The sequence below is a fragment of the Triticum aestivum genome, chromosome 2D (assembly GCF_018294505.1).
Source record: "Triticum aestivum cultivar Chinese Spring chromosome 2D, IWGSC CS RefSeq v2.1, whole genome shotgun sequence".
Classification (NCBI taxonomy): domain Eukaryota; kingdom Viridiplantae; phylum Streptophyta; class Magnoliopsida; order Poales; family Poaceae; genus Triticum; species Triticum aestivum.
In genome coordinates, this window is record NC_057799.1 from 33865170 (window position 1) to 33885610 (window position 20441).

The window sequence follows — 20441 nt, forward strand, 5'->3', positions numbered from 1 at the left end:
TACTAGGGGGGCCTTTAGTCCCCACCCTTTAGTGCCGGTTACAGAACCGGCACTAAAGGGCCTTACGAACCGGTAATACAGTCCGGTTTTGCACTAGTGATCCCTACACATTACACTGAAAGATCCAGTACTTGAGTTCCTTGCCATTGCCCCATCTACCTTGATTTTAGCAAAACCTGCCGCTGGGGGCGTTCTGCGCGGGCGAGGTGCCCTTGCTATCGGCAATGGGTGTGTCCTGGTTGGTTTACACTCGCGCATCTCCCAGATGTAGCTATGTATGAATAGTCTAGTTATTTTGGACAATAGGGAAGTTGCATATTAAGGCCCAAAAAGACTAGTGCATCAAATCAACGTCACCGACAATGAAAAATGTAGATCGAAAGGGATGTACCTGCAAACACGCCAACAAAAACAAGGGCAGACCCAATTTAGTCAGATCCGTTGGAGACGAGAGCCGACCTGCACCAAACAAAACCATCAAAGACCAACGTCGACCAGATCCAGGAAGATCTATTGGAGGCACACCTCCACACACCCTCCGCCAGAGAGGGGACACGATGTGGACGACATTATTCTAACTCTAGGGTACCGCCGCCACCTCGTTGCCCCAACCAAGACGTTAAAAACAACATAAAGCAAGGATGGGATCCCTCCAGTCGAGGGCGCGACGAGGGGCTCAAAACCCTAATTCTCTTTTGCCTCCACGTTTGTTCTGTTCTATGGGAGTAAATTATCATAATGTTTTGTTGTGTATCAATTTTATTTTTTTTGCATTTGATTCAAAATTGGATTTGCTGTGTGTTTTCTCGACCTGCAAATATATATACGCACTTAAATAATGACAGATATAGTTTCTGATCGCTCCATCGGAAACAGCTTAATTCAAACTAAATCGACCTGCAAACATATTTACACTTTCATAATGACAGATATAGTGTCTGACCTCGATGATATTCATTGCTTACACGAGGCTTCATGTGTTGCATCAATACAATGATCTTCGTCCATTTGCTACGTACACACCAAATAACTTAACACAAATGTCAAGTCACATTGCATAAACCAACGTTTATTCAGGTACACACAAACTGGCGTGCATCTCTTGCACCTTTTTATTATCTGGTTCATCTACAACTCAGTACTACTACCTCTCAACAATCAAGTCACAGGTGATCTGCATCTGCTTTACATTATTTTTTGAAGCTCTGGCTGCTATTTCTTCTCATGTAAAATTTCTTGACCGCAGAGGATGTCGACTTTGCACTAGCTTCAACCGGATCGCCAGTTTTTTGCTCGCGCATTTCGGGGTCAGTCGCCGGATCCGTGCTTCCCCTCCTCAGTGACGAAAGGGTCCTTGCAAGGTCGCTCTCGTTGTCCACTTCTTGGGTTGCCATAGCATGCTTCTCCGTCTCATTATCCTCAGGGGCGTCTTCCTTTGACATTTTCTCTCCAGTTTCAGTATCCGATTCCTTTTTCGGCTCCTTGTCTGAAACAATTTCGATATGTGTTGTCTCCATGTCTGAACTCTTTGCGCAATCTGAAGTTGTTTCATTCGTCTGCATTGGTATTTTCCGTGGCCTGCCCCTTGGACGCTTGGTAGTCCCTGAACTAATTGGTTCTTTGCCTTGCTTGGTAGTCCCTGAACTAATTGGTTCTTCGCCTTGCTTGGTAGTCTTTGAACTAATTGGTTCTTGACCTTGCTTGGTAGTCTCTGAACTAATTGGTTCTCTGCCTTGCTTGGTAGTCTTTGAACTAATTGGTTCTCTGCCTTGCTTGGTAGTCTCTGAACTAATTGGTTCTTTGCCTTGCTTGGTAGTCTCTGAACTAATTGGTTCTTTGCCTTTAGCTTGTACGGTACTGACCCTCTTTTCTTTTGGGTCAGACCGAGGATTCATGCTAGCAGAGGTGCCACCATGAGCTGCAACATGGTAAGGTAAAATCATTAGGCACAATAAAGAGGAAACACACAACGCGTCATATTGAACTATAATCAAAGTAATGTATGAAGTGCATATTGGTTCGAATCTTTGGTTGTATCGACTGCTGTCAGGTTTGACATATATACTTTGGTTCTCCAAATTTAAGATTCAGTACAGTAACTGTACAACAAAGGTTCATAAATTAGGTAACTATTATACAGACTGAGGCCAAACAGAACATGAAGGAGAGGAACTGCTGTAGAACATTGTCCAGATACTATATCAAAAGATTGTAAACATTGTAGCCTGTGTACTTCCAATGTCTTCTCTACAACAATTTAAACCAAAACATCACTCACAAGATTCTAATATTAAACAACAGAATTTGATATGCAGAGTTTAACTTTCATTCCTGGGACATGGACATGATGTGCAGATTTTGTCAAATGTGCAGATCTTTCAATTTCATTCAAATGTCTCCAGCATTTATAGTAGCAAGTAGAGCGCCAAATGGGAGAGAGTACAAAATGTCAATACCCTTGCTGGGAGCTACCAAATATCCACCAGGATTTTCAGTTCAAGCGGACCAGTGTCGTGTGTGGGTGTTGGGCGGGGCGCCAGGGCCTCTACTCAGACAGCGACCAGCACCTCCTGATCTAGGTCAGTGACATGGACTGGGCCCTATGGGTTGAAGTGGAGATGGGTCAGGCCCAATACCGGTTCAACACTTCCCCTCAAGATGGGTGGTAGATATCTATCAACCACTCTTGCTCTGCTAAAATAAAATAAAAAATCAACCCCTCTTGCCATATGCCAAGATACAATCCTCTGCTCCTAGTAGCTTTGTCAAGCAAACTGCAACCTGCTGCCCAGAACTGACATGAGTAAGGCTGATGATCCCATCATCAAGTTTCTCTTTAGTGAAGAAGCAATAAATTTTCACATGGTCTGTCCTATCACGTTAAACTGGGTTATTGACAACGCTTTATAGCTAACTGATTGTCACACAACACTTTCAAGGGTCACTTCCTCAGAGGTTTCAACTCGCTCGATAGGTTCTTCACCCATAGCATCTCACTAAACCCTTGAGATAAAGCTCTATACTAAGCTTCCGTTGTTGATCTAGACACAACTGTCTGTTTCCTGCTTCTCCATGACACCAAATTTCCTCCCAAAAACACATAATAGCCGTTGATCTTCTATCATCTTCACAACTGACCTAATTAGAGTCACTATAGCCAGGCCCCATACCTGTTCAACACCTCCCAAGCACAAATTCAACTCCCTGATGCATCTCATGTACTTTATGAATATATTACCTGGGCATGTTCCTTGACTCCTGAAATCTCCATTGTGCACGGCATGCAAGAGTACTATATAAATATATCTCAAGTACTCTAATAACATTATGAATATAAAATTACAAGTACAATATTATTGGTGTATTCTGCGTATTAGTATTAATAGATAAGGAGTTTGAGCGTTTGACTGAACTACCAGAGATAAAGTCCAGTAATACTACAATCCTCACTGGTTGCTGATTTCATGCCGCATAGCATATCAACAACATGGTAATGCCAGAAATAAGCAGGGGCATATAGTAAGCTAGTGTCATAAAAAGTTAATTAACATTCAGTACAACAAAGATTGGACCAAACATTTCATATGCAGTAACTTGATGGACTACTCAATAAGAAAATAAGTATGTAACCAGTAACAAAAAGTAGTTATCAAACTATCAAAATAGAGTTCAACAAAAAGTAGTATAACTGCGCCATATATAGCTATCAAAATATCACCTAACCAATAACACTAGGAACTATACTCTGAGAACACCATGTAACCAGTAACTGCAGGAACTTACAGCGCTTCGACGTCTGGTCATCAGGTAATTTCTTTTCAAAGACCAACAATTGCACAGATTTTTGTTTTTTCTTCCCTGGTACTTTCAATCGTTTCAGCATTTTTCGAGGCTGGTAGTTAAAAAAACATCTGTCAAGTATAACTCAAAGAAGATCTGAACACTTCTAAATTACGATGAAGGTACATATACATGTACATCCAATAGCAATGACACAGGATCATTTTAGTAGAAACAAGCCTCAGTACAGTCAATATTATTAATTACTGGTATATAAAAATAGAAGTGTCAGTCAAAGCAGTAAAACTTTCCTATCATGGATGATATATATTAGCTGCGTATTTTCCCGCGTTTTTAGGGGGTTTCCTGCATAATGCTAATTATAATGGCTCATAGGTCTAGTAATGGATAAAATCTCTATTCATAACAATTACCAGATCTGCACACCCATCGAAAGAGTAAATGTCTGTAACACTTCTTCTTGGAAGATAGGCATGTTTACTTATTTCTCCAGTCTGAAGGTAGCTTATTGCAGATTTCAGTGTTCGGAATAGAAGATGACTGACAGGATCAGTATAGTACTGCACAATCAAATAATGAATGATTAAATAAAATAATGAAGTCAATTCCATCAATGAATTTTAAAGGAATAGGAATATGGTCTGTTGTAATGTACCGGGTCTTTTCTAATTCCATCGTTGCACTTTCTAAATACCAATTCTTTCACCCATCCTTTCGGTAGCCCGTCTGGATTGAATTCCACCTGTGCAAGTATCTGCAAATAGGTTCAAAGCTTAGTTCTGAAAATAGTTACAATTTTTTATAGATATTGTGTTGTTCAAATAGGAGAACAGTTCCAGCAATAGTCATACATTATCTTCAGAGATGGTGTCACACAGCCCCTTCACATCCCATTCAGAAATCTTCCCTTCATTCACATAGCGCAATACATCTTCTTTTGAGAAGAATCGCATTCCAGTAGGCAGATGAACGTAAAACTACAAAAGACATCCAGACATGGTAAAAATGATGGCTAATCTCTTGAGGCACTGCTACAAAATATGACTACCAAATTAACATTGTTTATTTATTACGTTCACCCACTCTCTAGCTGTACCCAATGGAATTAAAATATTTTATCTCTATACAGGCAATGTATTCTATTAAACAAGAAAAAAAAATACATAGAGCCATTCTAGAAGCAAGCACGGAACAGTAGTAACTTAGAAATAATACATTGTTATTTTCAGATACACCTGAACAAGTCTGTCATACTTTTTTGATCTCTTATGTGTGTAGCTGCACTGACCTCCCACCACATATGGACAAATCTGAGTTGCCAGTTTTTTCGAGAAAACGACAAGCCAAAAACTAGCATATGCCAAATGTTAATGTGTAAGCAAGTTGTAATCAACCTTGTACATTTTGTCCCGCATCGTCCCAGCTCTGACCTCAACCACCCAACCGTCCGGAAGCCATGAATGCATTTTCTGTATGCAACATTCAAGGAATCACATCTCAAATGTAATCAACACATGACATTGAAAAAATCTCACTCACATGAAGCTCGTTGTCCTCAGCGCATGCCTCCGACTCCAATATGCGCTCGTCCATCTCTGAGAACAAATAATCTAGTGCCTCCATCTCCGTCGAGAATGTGTAATCTGACACTGGGGAAGTGTAGTACTGCAACGAAACAATGAGAAAGCAACAAAAATTATTTTGCGACCTCTATTGTCTTCTGTTTCTTGTTCTCTTTCTCGTGCATGTATGTCTGCGAGGAGCTGCTTATTGCACTTAGTTGCTTCGTTTTTGTTCTTGGCATGTACTTGGCTAACTCATAAGGAATTTGTTTTTTTTAATAACTCTGTTTAGTTCAGTGTGCCATTTTAAAGAAAAGTTCAAATACATTTTGGTAGGGGAGTCCCCTCTAGTTTACATAAGATAGGTAACATCTCAGCCCAACATCAACATGGCCACAATAATAGATTCAGCATAGAAGCATGTAGAGGAGTACCCGGTAGGTCGAGCCGCCATCATCATGGCGAACATTTATGATCCAACCATCGGGGAGCCAGAACGGCGCCTCCTTCAAGGCCTCTGCATTTTCATCAACCTCCTCTGGTCCCTCTGCCTCCACAATCTCCTTCCCCTGTTTCTTCGGCTCTTCTGCCTCCATTTGATTCTTTACTTCATCTTCATTCAAGGCAGCCACCGGTGGCTGCGAGTCTTCCTTCTCTCTGTGGGAGAAGCAGCAAATAGCGGCATGGATGCTAAATTAGACACATAGTCGCTGACAAATGAGTACCACAAAACATGAAACACAGTTTGACAGAACAATTATAATTTTGCTGATATAATAAACCATATAAAAGCAATCTTTTCAAAATATACTACATAGCAATCTACTCCAATTAGCTAGCAATCGCAAGCCCAGACCATGGCACCAACGCTACGAATTTTAGCATATACGGAGTAACAAATTCACAGTTCACGCCGGACAGAGGAAGCAGGGTCGAACCTGGCGCGAACGGACCGCCGGGTAGGAGAAGCCCCGCGCTTTCTCCGCGAAGGAGGGGAGCAGGAGGAGGGGCCGCCGGCGTCGGGCGGAGGGGCGACGGGGGCCGGGGCGGGCGGCGTCTCGCCGCCCGGCGGCTGGCGGCGGGCGCGCGCCCGCGCGGAGCGGCGAGGGCCCGAGCCGGAGGGGGTGGTCATCGGCGGGAGGGCTCGCTCGCCGTCGCCGGCCACCGGGTCGCGGCGCGAGGAACGGCGAGGTGGGAGGGATCGGTCGGTGGCCGGCAGCGCGCTGGGGAGAGCAGAGTGTTCCGCGAGTGGAGGCTGGGGGCAGGGAGCAGGTGTCTAGGTTGGCGTGGCGCGTGGGTCCCGTGGTGACTGGCCGGGCCCGCCACCTGGCCTCACCGTTACCGCGGCAGGAACGGTGACGGGACAGTGGGTGGCACGTGAAGCGCATGCGGCCGGCATCCGCCTCCGGCCACGGAAAACCAACATCATGCCTACGCTCGACCCGATGAGTACGCTCAAAGCGAGCGGTTTTTTCAAGGGTATATAAAGCGAACGGTTTTCCCCTCTCCCCAGCAGTGACAGGGGGACCGGTTGCAGGCTCCTCTCCTCCTGTGGACCAGACAGTTTTTGCGTCGGGGATGACCGGTGCCCAGTTCTGAAGGCCCTCGGCAGCGGCGGCAAAATTTCGTGTTTTGACCCTTTTGACAAACAATTCAGGATCTGACCTTGATTTGAAATTTTTTCAGGATTTGACCCTTTTTCTTAACGCCAAAGGACAGCCTACCGCCAGGGCCCCTGGTGGTAGGGTACTTATCCACGTCAGCACGCGGAAACGGTCGCCGTCCCCCTCCGTCGCACCCTACCGCCAGGGCACCTGGCGGTAGCCTTCTAACCCTACCGCCAGAGCCCCTGGCGGTAGGGTCCGGGCAGTTATTTCCGCCGAAACCCCCGCGCCCCTGCCCATCTCCCCACCCCTCCCCCTCCCCCCCGTCAGCAGTTCTTCTTTTTCTCCCCCAAGTCGCCCCTCTCTCCCTCTCTCATCTCCTCCACTCCCTCCCTCGGATCTTCACCGTTTGTTAATCGTTTTTGCGGATCGAGATGGCCCCGAAGAGAGAAACGTAAGCTCCTCCAATCCCTCCAATTAGTTTTTGCAAACTTGCTTCCGATTCGACGCATTATTTGCTTGAAATCCCTCATATTTTTTAACTTAGATTGGATTTTTTTCACCTAAGATTGATTGTAGTTGTAGTTCTTAGTTCTTTAGTAACTAGTGGTATTGGATATGAACTCTAATCAATAGTTCATATGTTAGTGTGAAGATGAACCCTAGTTCATAATTTTTTTGTTAAAAAAATTATGATGTAATGTTGATATGAGGATGAACCCTAGTTTGATGATGCATGTTGATATGATGATATGATCTAGTGTGAAGATGAACCCTAATTTGACGATGCATGTTGATATGATGATATGAAGATGTTGTTTGGAAAAATTTATTTAAAAATATGATGATATGATGTATGTTGGAGGTTTTTTTTATATGATGCATGTTGATATGATTTGATCCATCATGTGTAGTAGATGTTGTTGGAGGAATATGCTTAAAATTTTATTTTGATATGATGCATTTTGATATGATTTGTTTTCATTGTTTGTTTATGTATGCTTATGCTGCTTTTGTTTATGAAATTCTATTAAGGCGGCCACCTCTTGCGGACAACATCGGCCAACGGTACTCCATGCTGGACTGGGCATTCCACAAGGGTCGTCGTGCCCGTTTCATAGAAAACGGAGAGGTAAGTGATATGAATGAAATATTGATCAAAGTTTTCGGATTGATGAAAATGATTTCCTAACTTTTGGCGTTCACTGTTTGACAGATGCTCCAGCCACTGCGCATGAGGGGTCACGGGGTTCATGGGCATATGGACTACGACGATCGCTACGCGCCGTTCTTCAAGAAAGCCCGTCTGTTGGGTTTCGTGTTGCAGTTCAAGCGTCGGCCGCCGACGCTTGTCCACGCAGCTCTCACAGCTCTGATTGACCGGTGGCGACCGGAGACCCATTCTTTCCATCTGCCATGCGGGGAGATGACGGTGACCCTCGAGGACTAGGGGATGATTACTGCCATGCCGATCGAGGGTCATGCACTCACCGGTCGAGTGGAGAGGACCAACTGGCAGCAGAGGGTTACCACCCTCATCGGCGACTGCCCGGATGCCAAGAGTAACCGTACATCCGGTGTGCCGTTGACCTGGCTCTCGGAGCACCGGAAGACATGCCCCCAAGGCGCAGATGAGGCGACTGTGGAGTTGTACGCGAGGGCCTATCTGTGGTATATTCTCTCAGAGGTCGTGTTTCCAGACAGCTCTGGGAACTCTGCCAACTGGGCGTATCTGTTCTTCCTAGCGGACTGGGATGCAGGGTACAGTTGGGGGACCGCATCTCTCGCCTACCTATACCGTTCGGTAAGAGAGTGTCTAATTGCCTACCTACCTACGAAAGTGTGTTCATGACATTTTCTTATATCTGATCCTCATTTGATGTTTTGCAGCTTGACGACGCAACGCAGAGGACGGCAGACAAGTCCAATATTGGTGGCTTTGTCTGGGCCTTCTCCATTTGGATGTGGGAACGGCTGCCGGTGGGTTTGAACCGACGGTTGTATTTAAACTATTTTATTCGTCATCGTGACTGACTTATGCCGTTGCAGTCCGGTGAGCTGAACAGATGCATCTTTGAAGCCTCAGATGCACTAGGTGATCTCCCCGGGAGCGTACAATCTGAGAACAAAGTGAGGGGGACGATGAAGGTACAATTTCAGCCTCCTCGGAACAGATGCATCTTGTTCACTTGCAATCAGTCGATCTGATACTTATTATGACCTTGTTTCATTGTGAGTGCAGAAGTTCGTGCAACGTTGTCACAAGCTGGTAGGGCTGCTTGGGTGTGCTGGAGCTGGGTCAGTTGAAGCTTATCAGCCTGTAGCCACACAGGGTCTCATCGGCTCATCGATCCATGCTCCCTCGTCGTCTAGGTTGGTTGGGGAGGAGGAGGGGGAGGAGGAGGGGGAGGATGAGGAGGAGGAGGAGGAGGAGGAGGAGGAAGAGGGTGAGGAGGAGGAGGCCACACATGAAGAAGGGGAGGAGGAGGATGAGAGCAACGGGAAGGAGGAGTACGATGAAGATTATGGACCTCCACCAACTCAAACATCTCAAGCATCTCAGCTGCCGAAGAGGAATCCGAATAAGAAGGATTTGCTAGGTCCGGACCCTTTCCAGAGACCGGTTCCTCGACGGCCCAAGAAGAAGACCGAAGAGACTCGTTCAAAGAGTAACGAGGACCGTACCTCCAAGAGAGGAAGGAGCAACTGATTATGCTCTTCGATACTTGGCTCTTTTAGTTTGGTTGAACTTGTCTAGTGGTTGTGAAACTACGTGGAACTATGTGTTTGCTATTTGTGGATCTATGTGTTTGAAATGTTCTATGCACTTCAAGTTATCTTAATATGGATCTATGTGATGCCCAAGTTTAATTGTTGAAAATCTATGATATTGTTGTCATATTTGTGAAACTTTCTGTGATATTGAATTTGAAAACAAGCCCAAATAAACTTGAAAAAAAATAGAGGACCCTACCGCCAGGAACCCTGGCGGTAGGGTCAGACAACCTACCGCAGCCCCCATGGCAGTAGGGTGAACCTAGCGCCAGGGACCTTGCATCTTTCGTTACAGAACGTCTGTACGGCAAAACCCTGCCACACCTTATCGCCAGAGCCTCTGGCGGTAGGGTTAGACAGCCTCCCGCCAGGGCCCCTGGCGGTAAGGTACTTATCCACAGCAGCACGCGGTGACGGCCGCCGTCCCCTCCGTCACACCCTACCACCAGGGACTACGGCGGTAGGCTGTCTAACCCTACCGCCAGGGGCTCTAGCGGTAGCAAAACGGTCAAATCCCGAAAATATTTCAAACCGGGGTCAGATCCTGAAATTGTTTGTCAAAAGGGTCAAAACACGAAATTTTGCCGCAGCGGCACCACCGGAGGACACTAGGAGCCGTGATCGAAAAGATGCTCTCCAGCCGACGACAACCCACACCGATAGACGTGTCATTGCTCGCGCGACGCATGTCTCGGGACTCGTAGCATAGCTTTGCTGATATGGCATTCTCTTCTCTACAATAGACGCTTGACAGTAAAAAAAAATTGACCATGTTGTTGGTGCTTGTATGGACCTAGAAGGACTATTTTGTAAAATTTCCTGGGAGAGGTTCATGTAAATCTACTTAGTGTGTTCTCTTTTGCGAGAAATTTTTTGACCTATTCATCTTCAATCATGGCAGTACAACGAATACCAGAAATAATAGAAATTACATCCAGATCCTTAGACCACCTAGCGACGACTACCAGCACTGAAGCGAGCCGAAGGCGCGCCGCCGTCATCGCCCCTCCATTGTCGGAGTCGGGCACAACTTGTTGTAGTAGACAGTCGGGAAGCCGTCGTGTTAAGGGCCCATAGGACCAGTGCACCAGAACAGCAACCCCCGTAGATGAAGAATAGCGTAGATCAGAAAGATCCAATCCGAAGACACACGAACGTAGACAAACAATGACGAGAGCCGAGCAAATCCACCAAAGATAGATCCGCCGCAAACACACCTCCACACGCCCACCAACGATACTAGACGCTCCGCCGGAACGGGGGCTAGGCGGGGAGACCTTTATTCCATCTTCAGGGAGCCGCAGCCCTCTCGTCTTCCTGAGCAGGACACAAACCATAGCAAAACTGAAAGAAACGACTAAAAACAGAGCCCTCCCGCCAGCCCTTGCCGAGATCCACCGCGCCCCCATGGCCCTAGGGCCACCGGAGAGCAGGCGGACCTGCGGCGGCGTCGACGGGAGGCACAAACCCTAGCTTTTTTGTGGAGGAGGAGGAGGTGGCGGCTCTTGGTGTGTTCTCACCTTGGTTGCTCCAAAGAGAAGCCACGTGTAATGTATTTTGTGGTATTATGTGAATATAAATGCGACACCTCTTCTAAAAAGAGTACCCCGATGAGCACCCAATGTAGGATCAAAGTGAAATCCACACCACCCTCGAAATGGAACCCCAAGCGAAATCGAATATGTACAACGCCTAGCTGAGGGGATGGCTGCCGTGGGAAATGTGTTTTCCGCTCTGCCGAGAAATGACTCCATTTCTTTAAGACCCTCTGGAGTACCAACAAGTCAAAACAGATGGACGAGGCCCAATATGCCTTCAACGCGCTCAAAGAATACTTGTCGAGCCCCCACGCATCTCATGAGCCCAAAGCCTGAAGAGACTTCTGATATGGGGTGAACTGTAGTGTTGGCCTTATCATGAATTGGAGGTGAGCGCGAGGATGAACATGAAGAAATGGGGGAAACACAAAATCATAAGGGCAACAAAAGAGGAAATCCACAAGCCAACATACATGTATCGTAAACAAAGTTCAATACAAGAGGTCTCATGCATCCAACACTTTGACGGGAAATACATAACAAAGGTAGGATAGTTTGATCTCCATATCCTAAGAGATTGAGGTCTTGTATTCCAAGAGGAGTCTTCACCCCAGAAGTGGCCCTACTGGTAGTCTGGTGAGTGCATTTTGTGTGGCATTTTGCTTAGCATCTTTGCATATTACTCGTAGGATTTTCTACACTTTACCGCCCTTTTTGCTTGATTTTGCCATGATCCCCAAAGAAATAGGTGGTTTTGAGTACTAAATAGAAAGCACATATTTTTGGTGTGGAAATATGTTGATTGGACATTATAAGGACCTTCTATACTAAGATACGAGCACGTCGGAGGAAACCTGGTCGCGGTTGGCGTTCCAAAAGAGAAGACGAGTGCGGCTGCCTCCCCTAGCCCAATTACTTCCATCCTGTCCAATCCAATCAGAGAGAACGAATAGAGAGACTCCAAACAACAAAACATAAGGTTAAAACCTCAACTCCAGAGGGACCCCGGGGGATTGGTAGAAGAGCATCAGTTCACCATGGCTTCGATCATGGAGGCCATGACATCAACCCATCATCATCATCATCAGCCACATCCTCAGCGTTGACTCCTCCATTCATCCCCTTGTAATCCAAACCCCTAGTGTGGATCTATAGATGTATCACACTAATCATTCATCTTTCATTGCCATGAATACCTCGATGATTCCCCGTGCCTATTTTTTCGAGTAAATCCCTAGTTCTTGGGGATAAAAGGAACCCTAGTATTTACAGAGTTGAACACCGATAAGATATACGATCTTTGTTATATGATCGTGTTAATGTTCTTCTTGATACCGCCCGAACGTTGACTACACAATATTTAGCCCATTCGGACTGAAGGATGTTATTATCTTTTGATGTAGGCTTAGAGATAGAAGTTACATATCTCCTTAGTGGGTCAATGGTAAGGGAATAATGGAGACTCATATCTTTTATGTTATGTCCACGGGGATGCCCTTAATCAATGTCGTACTCCATCGGTAGGTATTGGAGGGATGGCGGTGGCATGCATGATATATAGAGCTACTGCAGTATGCACATATCGTATTATTGGCTCCGCCCGCACAATGCACAAAAAACACAGATTGCGTATCTGAAGCAAAGATTGTGTTTCTACACAATTAAGTATAATAAGCACTAATTCTTAAAAAAAAGTATAATAAACACTAGTGGTGAATTCGAACTCACTGAGAACACCCTTAGCCCTACTTCAGTTTCATCTTTTCCATTATTCTCTTATTCTTGCACACTTCAACTCTTGCTTTCACACACATACTCTTGTAATATTTTCACCTTCGCATAGCTTGTTATTGGGATATAAAATAACTTCCAGGCAGATTATGATAAATCTCCACAAGGGACAAAAGACTATTTCCTCATCTATTCGTGGGATCTATACTCTTACTTCAAAAACAGGCACAACTAAACCATATGCACTCAGAGGACATAAAGTTATTTTTCTAGCACCGTTGCTAGTGAGGTAAGCACCTTTGGTCTTTGTTTCAAGTTGTGGTTTATTATTGTGTACTAAATTGTTTTGCAGGTTCTAAGTAACCATGGCCGAGCTTGAACATCTATATCAACTCACTGCATTGAAGCTCATGGGGCTACCTATAGAGGAAATCTTCACATCCTTAGGCCCGAGACCAAATGGAGTAACTTATGAAATTAATCTAAGTCTACTCCGTATGCTGCAGAGTAAGCAATTTACAGATGGTGCTATAAAATATTTGTATCAACATATGTAGCTATTTAATAAGATATGCGGAATATTTAAATTAAATGGATTTACTTATGATGAGTTGAAGCTCGAGCTTTTGGATCTGACATTTTGGCCGCCAAAGCAAAAACTTGGCTATTAACTTATACCACATGTACTTTTTTAATATAAATTTGGTCAAACTTTGCAAAGTTTGACTTGACACAAATCTAATACACGGAGTAAAAAAACCCTAATACATTTATCGCTCTTTTAATGAACGACGATGACGTAAATCATATGACCTAATACTATTTTTGATACTATATGAGTGCGGCGTGTCTGCTCCCGAGCTCATCTGCACCCGCCCTAACAAAAAAAATCAAAACAAATACTAAACAAATTCAAAAAATTCCAATGTTTTTTTTGTGTGGTAGATAAGTTTATGCGTAAGGTGCGCTCTAAGTTTCAACTCATTTGGACATCTGAGCAACTCTCAGCAAAAAAGACAAATTCAGGGTCTGTAAAAAAGTTTACTGTTCACACACTGTTCTGACCCGATTTGTTTTTTTTTGCTGAGAGATACTCAGATGTTCAAATAAGTTGAAATTTGGAGCGAACCACGCACAAAATTGTCTATCACAAAAAAAATGGAATTCTTTGAATTTTTTAGTATTCGTTTTGATTTTTTCTGACCGGGTGCAGATGAGCCTGGGCACCGAATTGGGTTTTCGATACTATATGTACTACTCTTGACCATAAGATTTATTTTGAATCGGAGTAGCATAAAGGAATTCTACCACCGTTATCCAGCACGTCAGGTCTGTTGCGCGTCTGCCTAGTTTAATGCGCATTTACTCCATCCATGATTGAGCCACGCCCGAATTTGCATGGCCGTATGTAAACAACTAAATCATTTATGGCGTGCGTTGCTGCGCCCATATATTTTTGCACTCTAATGTTAAGATTGAGGGGGTGTTTGGTTCAGGGACTTTTTAGTCCCAGAGACTAGAAAAAGTCCCTAGGAACCAAACGGGAGGGACTTTTTCTATTAGTCCCTGGGACTAGAAAAAGTCCTAGGACTTGTGAACCAAACACCCCCTGATACAAATGTACGTTTGGCTTCAAACTTTGTCCACAAAAGCACTTCTATCTTTTCAATGTACTTTAAAGTTGAAAAAATACTTCTCTCTCATCATACGGTAATCAAAACCAATAACAATCTACCCATTGTCTTCTTAATTTCTATATGCACTTAGCTCCTTGGAGGTTGGGTAATTAAAGAGGAGAGAGATGGTGGCTTGCACCTTTCCAATGCATTTTTTACTTTACTCCATAATTTGTCCTAAAATCTCTAGATGTACACTCTTCACCGGACGGAGGGAGTAGAGATTAGATATTGTTTTAATATTGCGTGCACTGTATATATTAGTAATTTTTGAGCTAATTTGGTCCATTCTGGTACCTGTGATGGGCGGACACTTGTTGCGATAGTGCTGATTTATTTAATTCACTTGTTGTGATTGCACAGCTTTATTTCATATTAGCAAAAGTGCCCTTGCGTTGCAACGGGAGAATACCGCATGATCCTGACCCAATAACCATGACTCAAGACCCCCAATAGGTCTTGCTGAGACGTCTCTCTCTCTCTCTCTCTCTCTCTCTCTCTCTCTCTCTCTCTCGGCATAAGATGAGAAATCTGCTTTCTTCCCATGCAAGGTTTTTCCGAGGCGTGCATGCATGATTATCGACGGTTTCTTTCGTCTCTAATTTGGCTTTGCTGAGTTGATCATTTGCAATCCAGGTCGGTGTCTGTACGAAAGAAAGATGGATCATGCGCTATTGATTAATGTTGCACGCTAAATAGCATTTTTAAAATATGTAATAGGTAAAATAACATCATATTCATATTCTACATATTTTCCTAATCAAAATTCATATATAACATGTTAAAATTGGAGTTAGGGTTTAAAAGATATAGATATTTTAAAAAGGTACTATTTGTTCTAGATGGACTGCGGGTTAACTACAAAAAATGGCAAGGGGTATTCCGCTAGAACGCGAAAAAATGATTCATTTTCTGTCATGGAGTGCGAGTTATTTATTAGAAAAGCTAGGGGGTTTCCTGTAAAACTATATAAAACGGTTCATTCTGCCACTTAAAGTCGAACGGCGGGTTAATTACCAAAAAATAGAGGTGTTTTTTTTGTGGATAGCCCCTTTATTAGTAGGTATAGATTGCATCATTTTTGGTGGATTAGTTTGGGTTACATAGTCTAGGAAAAGAGCTCACTACTCTCCCTTAGTGTATAAGGATTCAATTTTTCCACTTATGACTATCTGGGTTGCGCAAAGGCAATATTTAGTACCATCTTTATAGTCTCTTCTATCAAGAAATCAACAAATCTGAATAAAGCACAGAAGCATTCCATGAACATAATATTGCACCCGCTTTGGAATGTTGTGGCTCTTAATTTCCATAGCCTTCCCTTTCCTCCCTCTCCCGAACATGAACTTAGTCCTTGGGTGGCTCGGCGAGCTTGGCATTCTTCCCTTGCCCTTGTGCTCGCAATCCCCGATCCCCCTTTTGCTTCACCAGGGCCACCATCCTATCGGAATCATCCGTCTTGGACCATTTGGCATCCGATTGTTTTTACTTCTTTACCTGAAAGTCAGAATGGATGCAGAATTGTAAGTGTTAGTGGCACACAACACTGGTAATCGTCATAATTAGCGAACAAAGAGAAACCCGAAGCCCTCATGGGAGGCTCCTTCACTTCAGCTTTCACATGCAAAATGCAAACAAGTAATGTACGATCATTAGAAGTGTGAACTTTTCCATGCCAATACTATTAATAAGAAAGATCATGTGGCTCATTTCATTATATAGGGAATATATACACATTGGAAATCAAATAACAATATGAATGGTTCTTTTTAGCCAATTGGAAATTTTGTTGCTAAGCCTAAGAATTTGGGAGCATCAATAAAGATGTCTTTTTCTAAGTAACATGAGTAGTGCTCATTTCACCTTGTATGGAACTATGCAAGATGAATAGCCTTCCGGATGTTTTTTTCGCACTTGAAATAGCCTAACTTAGGACTGATATCTGGATTAAGAATTGATCCTAATACTCTGGAAACTCAGGTGGCTTGGCAACCTCCTTCTTCGGATTATATCAAGATAAATGTCGACGTATTCTTTGTGAAGAGCATTAGCGCTGCAAGTGTGGGTGTGGTTGCCAGGCACTCTTCTGGGAAGGTCATCATGTCTTCTTGGGACTTCATTGGGCTTTGTAGAAGCATGGAGGAGGCGGAACTCTGGGCTTGCATTGCTGATCTCTATATAGGTATCACTCTCCATAATCCTACAATTTTAGAGACTGATTGCGCATTTGTGGCTGCGAATTTTGCAAATGAAAATTTTGACAGGTCAGCGCTATTTGATTTGAAGGAGGAAGCAATGAGTATATATATCCAAGTTGGTAGATATATTAAAAAAATTCTAAGATTAGCCGATCGGCCAATGTGGTGGCCCATTCAATTGCTAAGTCCAGTTTTGATAATAGATCTGTGTCGTGAATTGTGTAATGAACGATTGTAACAACTCTTTTGGTTAATTGATATATGAGGTGGTGTTCAAAAAAGAAAAGAAATAGGCTAACTTCTAGTTAGAGCATCAAGAATCTATCAAGAAGTTTCCTAACTGGTGCACAACAGATTAACAAAATCCATCTAATGGATTAGGCCAGTATTATATCAACACAAGCTAACTCTAAAATACTAATATAACCGTTCAAGTTTCCTGTCAATTGTGTATCACACAATTTTTATTGACATGATCAAAGTCGGATGTTATCGATCAGATGGAGCAGAGGACTATATCTGGGCATGTGGCAAGAGGGGTCGATAGATATCTACCACCCATCTTGAGGGGAAGTGTTGAACCGGTATTGGGCATGACCCATATCCACTGCAACCCATAGGGCCCAGTCCATTCACTGACCTAGATCAGGAGGTTCTGGTCGCTGTCTGAGTAGAGGTGCCACCCAACACCCACACACGACACTGGTCTGCTTGAACTGAAAGTCCTGGTGGATGATTGGTATCTCCCGGCAAGGGTATTGCAATTTTGTACTCTCTCCCATTTGGCACTCTACTTGCTACTCAATTCGTTTGAAATTGAAAATGTGGAAACATTTGGATGAAATTGAAAAAGATCTGCACGTTTGACAAAATCTGCACATCATGTCCATGTCCTAGGAATGAAAGTTAAACCCTGCACACCAAATTCTGTTGTTTAATATTAGAATCTTGTGACTGATGTTTTGGTTTAAATTGTTGTAGAGAAGACAATGGAAATACACACGGTACAACGTTTACACTCTTTGATATAGTATATCGACAATGTTCTACAGCAGTTCCTCTCCTTCATGTTCTGTTTGACCTCAGTCTGTATACAATAGTTACCATTTACGAAACCTTTTTTGTACAGTTACTGAATCTTAAATTTGGACAACCAATGTATATATGTCAAACCTGAGAGCGATTGAAGATCTAAGGTAATAGGAAAACGTAAAAGGAAATACAACGATTTTATTTGTTAACCTTCATTATCCGGTGAAGACAATGAACCAAACTCATTTTTTGCTCCAATTCATTTTGTCCAAATGACGCTTGCAACTTTGATGCCCTTTCTCTATTGTCAATATAGGTTATGAACTACATAAGTAAAACATGATATTTGTGTTGAGGATTAAATGGAAATTCGAATTATTGTTTACTGATTACTGAAACACGATGAAATGACACAAGATTGTACTGAAAGTCAGAAACACTACGACAGTTGTTGCGTATCTGCACAGGCCTCTGTGTGCTTTTGCTATAGTAGTATAGTGGTGCATTAGTGCTCTTTAAGAGAAAAGTTTGTACAGACCTATAATACACGTTGTAGTCCATTAAGCGAGCTTATTGCGAAACTTGAAAGTTTCGAACAAATATATGCACTTTATACATTACTTGATTATAGCTCAATATGACGAGTTGTGTATTTCCTCTTTATTGTGCCTAATGATTTTACCTTACCATGTTGCAGCTCATGGTGGCACCTCTGCTAGCATGAATCCTCAGTCTGAACCAAAAGAAAAGAGGGTCAATACCGTACAAGCTAAAGGCAAAGAACCAATTAGTTCAGAGACTACCAAGCAAGGCAAAGGACCAATTAGTTCAGAGACTACCAAGCAAGGCAAAGGACCAATTAGTTCTGAGACTACCAAGCAAGGCAAAGAGCCAATTAGATCAGAGACTACCAAGCAAGGCAAAGAGCCAATTAGTTCAGAGACTACCAAGCGTCCAAGGGGTAGGCCACGGAAAATACCAAAGCAGACGAACGAAACAACTTCAGATCGCGCAAAGAGTTCAGACAAGGAGACAAGACATATCGAAATTGCTTCGGACAAGGAGCCGAAAAAGGAATCGGATACTGAAACTGGAGAGAAAATGTCAAAGGAAGACGCCCCTGAGGATAATGAGATGGAGAAGCATGCTATGGCAGCCCAACAAGTGGACAACAAGAGCGACCTTGCAAGGACCCTTTTGTCGCTAAGGAGGGGAAGCACGGAAATGCGTGAGCAAGAAACTGGCGATCCGACTGAAGCTAGTGAAAAGCCAAATCCTCCGCGGTCAAGAAATTTTACATGAGAAGAAATAGCAACCAGAGCTTCAAAAAATAATGTAAAGCAGATGCCGATCACCTGTGACTTGATCATTCAGAGGTAGTACTACTGAGTTGTAGATGAACCAGATAATAAAAAGGTGCAAGAGATGCACGCCAGTTTGTGTGTTCCTGAATAATAAACATTGGTTTATATTTTTTAGAAAAGGAGGAGGACCCCGGCCTCTGTATCTGGGCGATGCATGCAGTTACTTTATTAATTATTCACAAAGACCTTACAAAGAAATACAACAGTAAGTCTGAAGCCACCGTCTAGGTAACAACTGTCGCTACTCCTATCTAGTTGATGCAGGGATGCTGATAGTCTGGTCCTATTACCAAACAGACCTCTCAGCCAAACCTAACATCTAAGACCTGAGGCCCCAACCAATCCACTTGCCGGGTATGGGGGCACACACTGGTCCGGCGCGCTCTCAGAGGCCGCCGCCGCCAACTGTCACCACTCCATCTTCAGAGCTGTACTGACGCATCAACCTTGCCCGGTCTAGCTACCACCGACGCCACCATGGCGCCAAACGGCACCACCTCCTTGTGCGCGAACTGCTGAGCACGTCACGGTCGCCGCCGGTACAACTCAGCACCATGCCGCCAAGTACCACCAGCCAACACAGCTTGAAGTGTTTGAAAGATCTGTCGTGCTAGCACCTGCCGAACAGGCATGACAAAGTGTAGCACCTGTCGGCCAGGCATGACTTGACATTTTCACCGAAGCTCCGTGCAAGACGAAGCCGCTCCACCTCCTGCCTCTATCTTCCAGTGCTGCTCCACAAACGATGCTCCCAAGAGAGAAACGACACTGCAATGCCGCCATCGTCCGATCTGGAAGACCAGATCCTATGGTTTCCTCCGGAGCAGTACGAGTGGGTCGATGGTAGTCTTATGGCGATGCCTTCATCAAGGTAACGACGCGGAACGCCGCCATCGCCCGCCTTCGGCTCGGTTTTCACCGGCAACTACGTCTCCCCGACTCGCAACCGGTACTAGATGACGGATCTCGAGATCGAACACCCAGCCTCAGGCCGACCACCACTGATCGAAGAGATGACCACTGCCGCCGGCTGCACCGGTCAGAACAGATTTGATCGGAGGTGCCGCCGACGAGACCACCAGGCTCTCCATGTCGTCATCGCCGATCTGAAGGCACATGCACACCACCGCAGCCAAGCCGACGCAGCCGCCGCCGCCGCC

General features: G+C 44.1%; 1 protein-coding gene across 1 annotated transcript; it reads right to left on the minus strand.

Annotated features, from left to right (window-relative positions):
- Window positions 1–881: 881 nt before the first annotated feature.
- LOC123051327 (methyl-CpG-binding domain-containing protein 13) lies at window positions 882–6642 on the minus strand. The gene is made up of 9 exons (XM_044474186.1): window positions 6302–6642; window positions 5798–6020; window positions 5341–5466; window positions 5196–5270; window positions 4653–4778; window positions 4457–4555; window positions 4215–4361; window positions 3784–3892; window positions 882–1918 (listed from the first exon to the last, which is right to left on the minus strand). The coding sequence occupies exons 1-9, from the start codon at window positions 6493–6495 to the stop codon at window positions 1191–1193; spliced, it is 1827 nt and encodes a 608-aa protein (XP_044330121.1). The 5' UTR covers window positions 6496–6642; the 3' UTR covers window positions 882–1190.
- Window positions 6643–20441: the final 13799 nt, after the last annotated feature.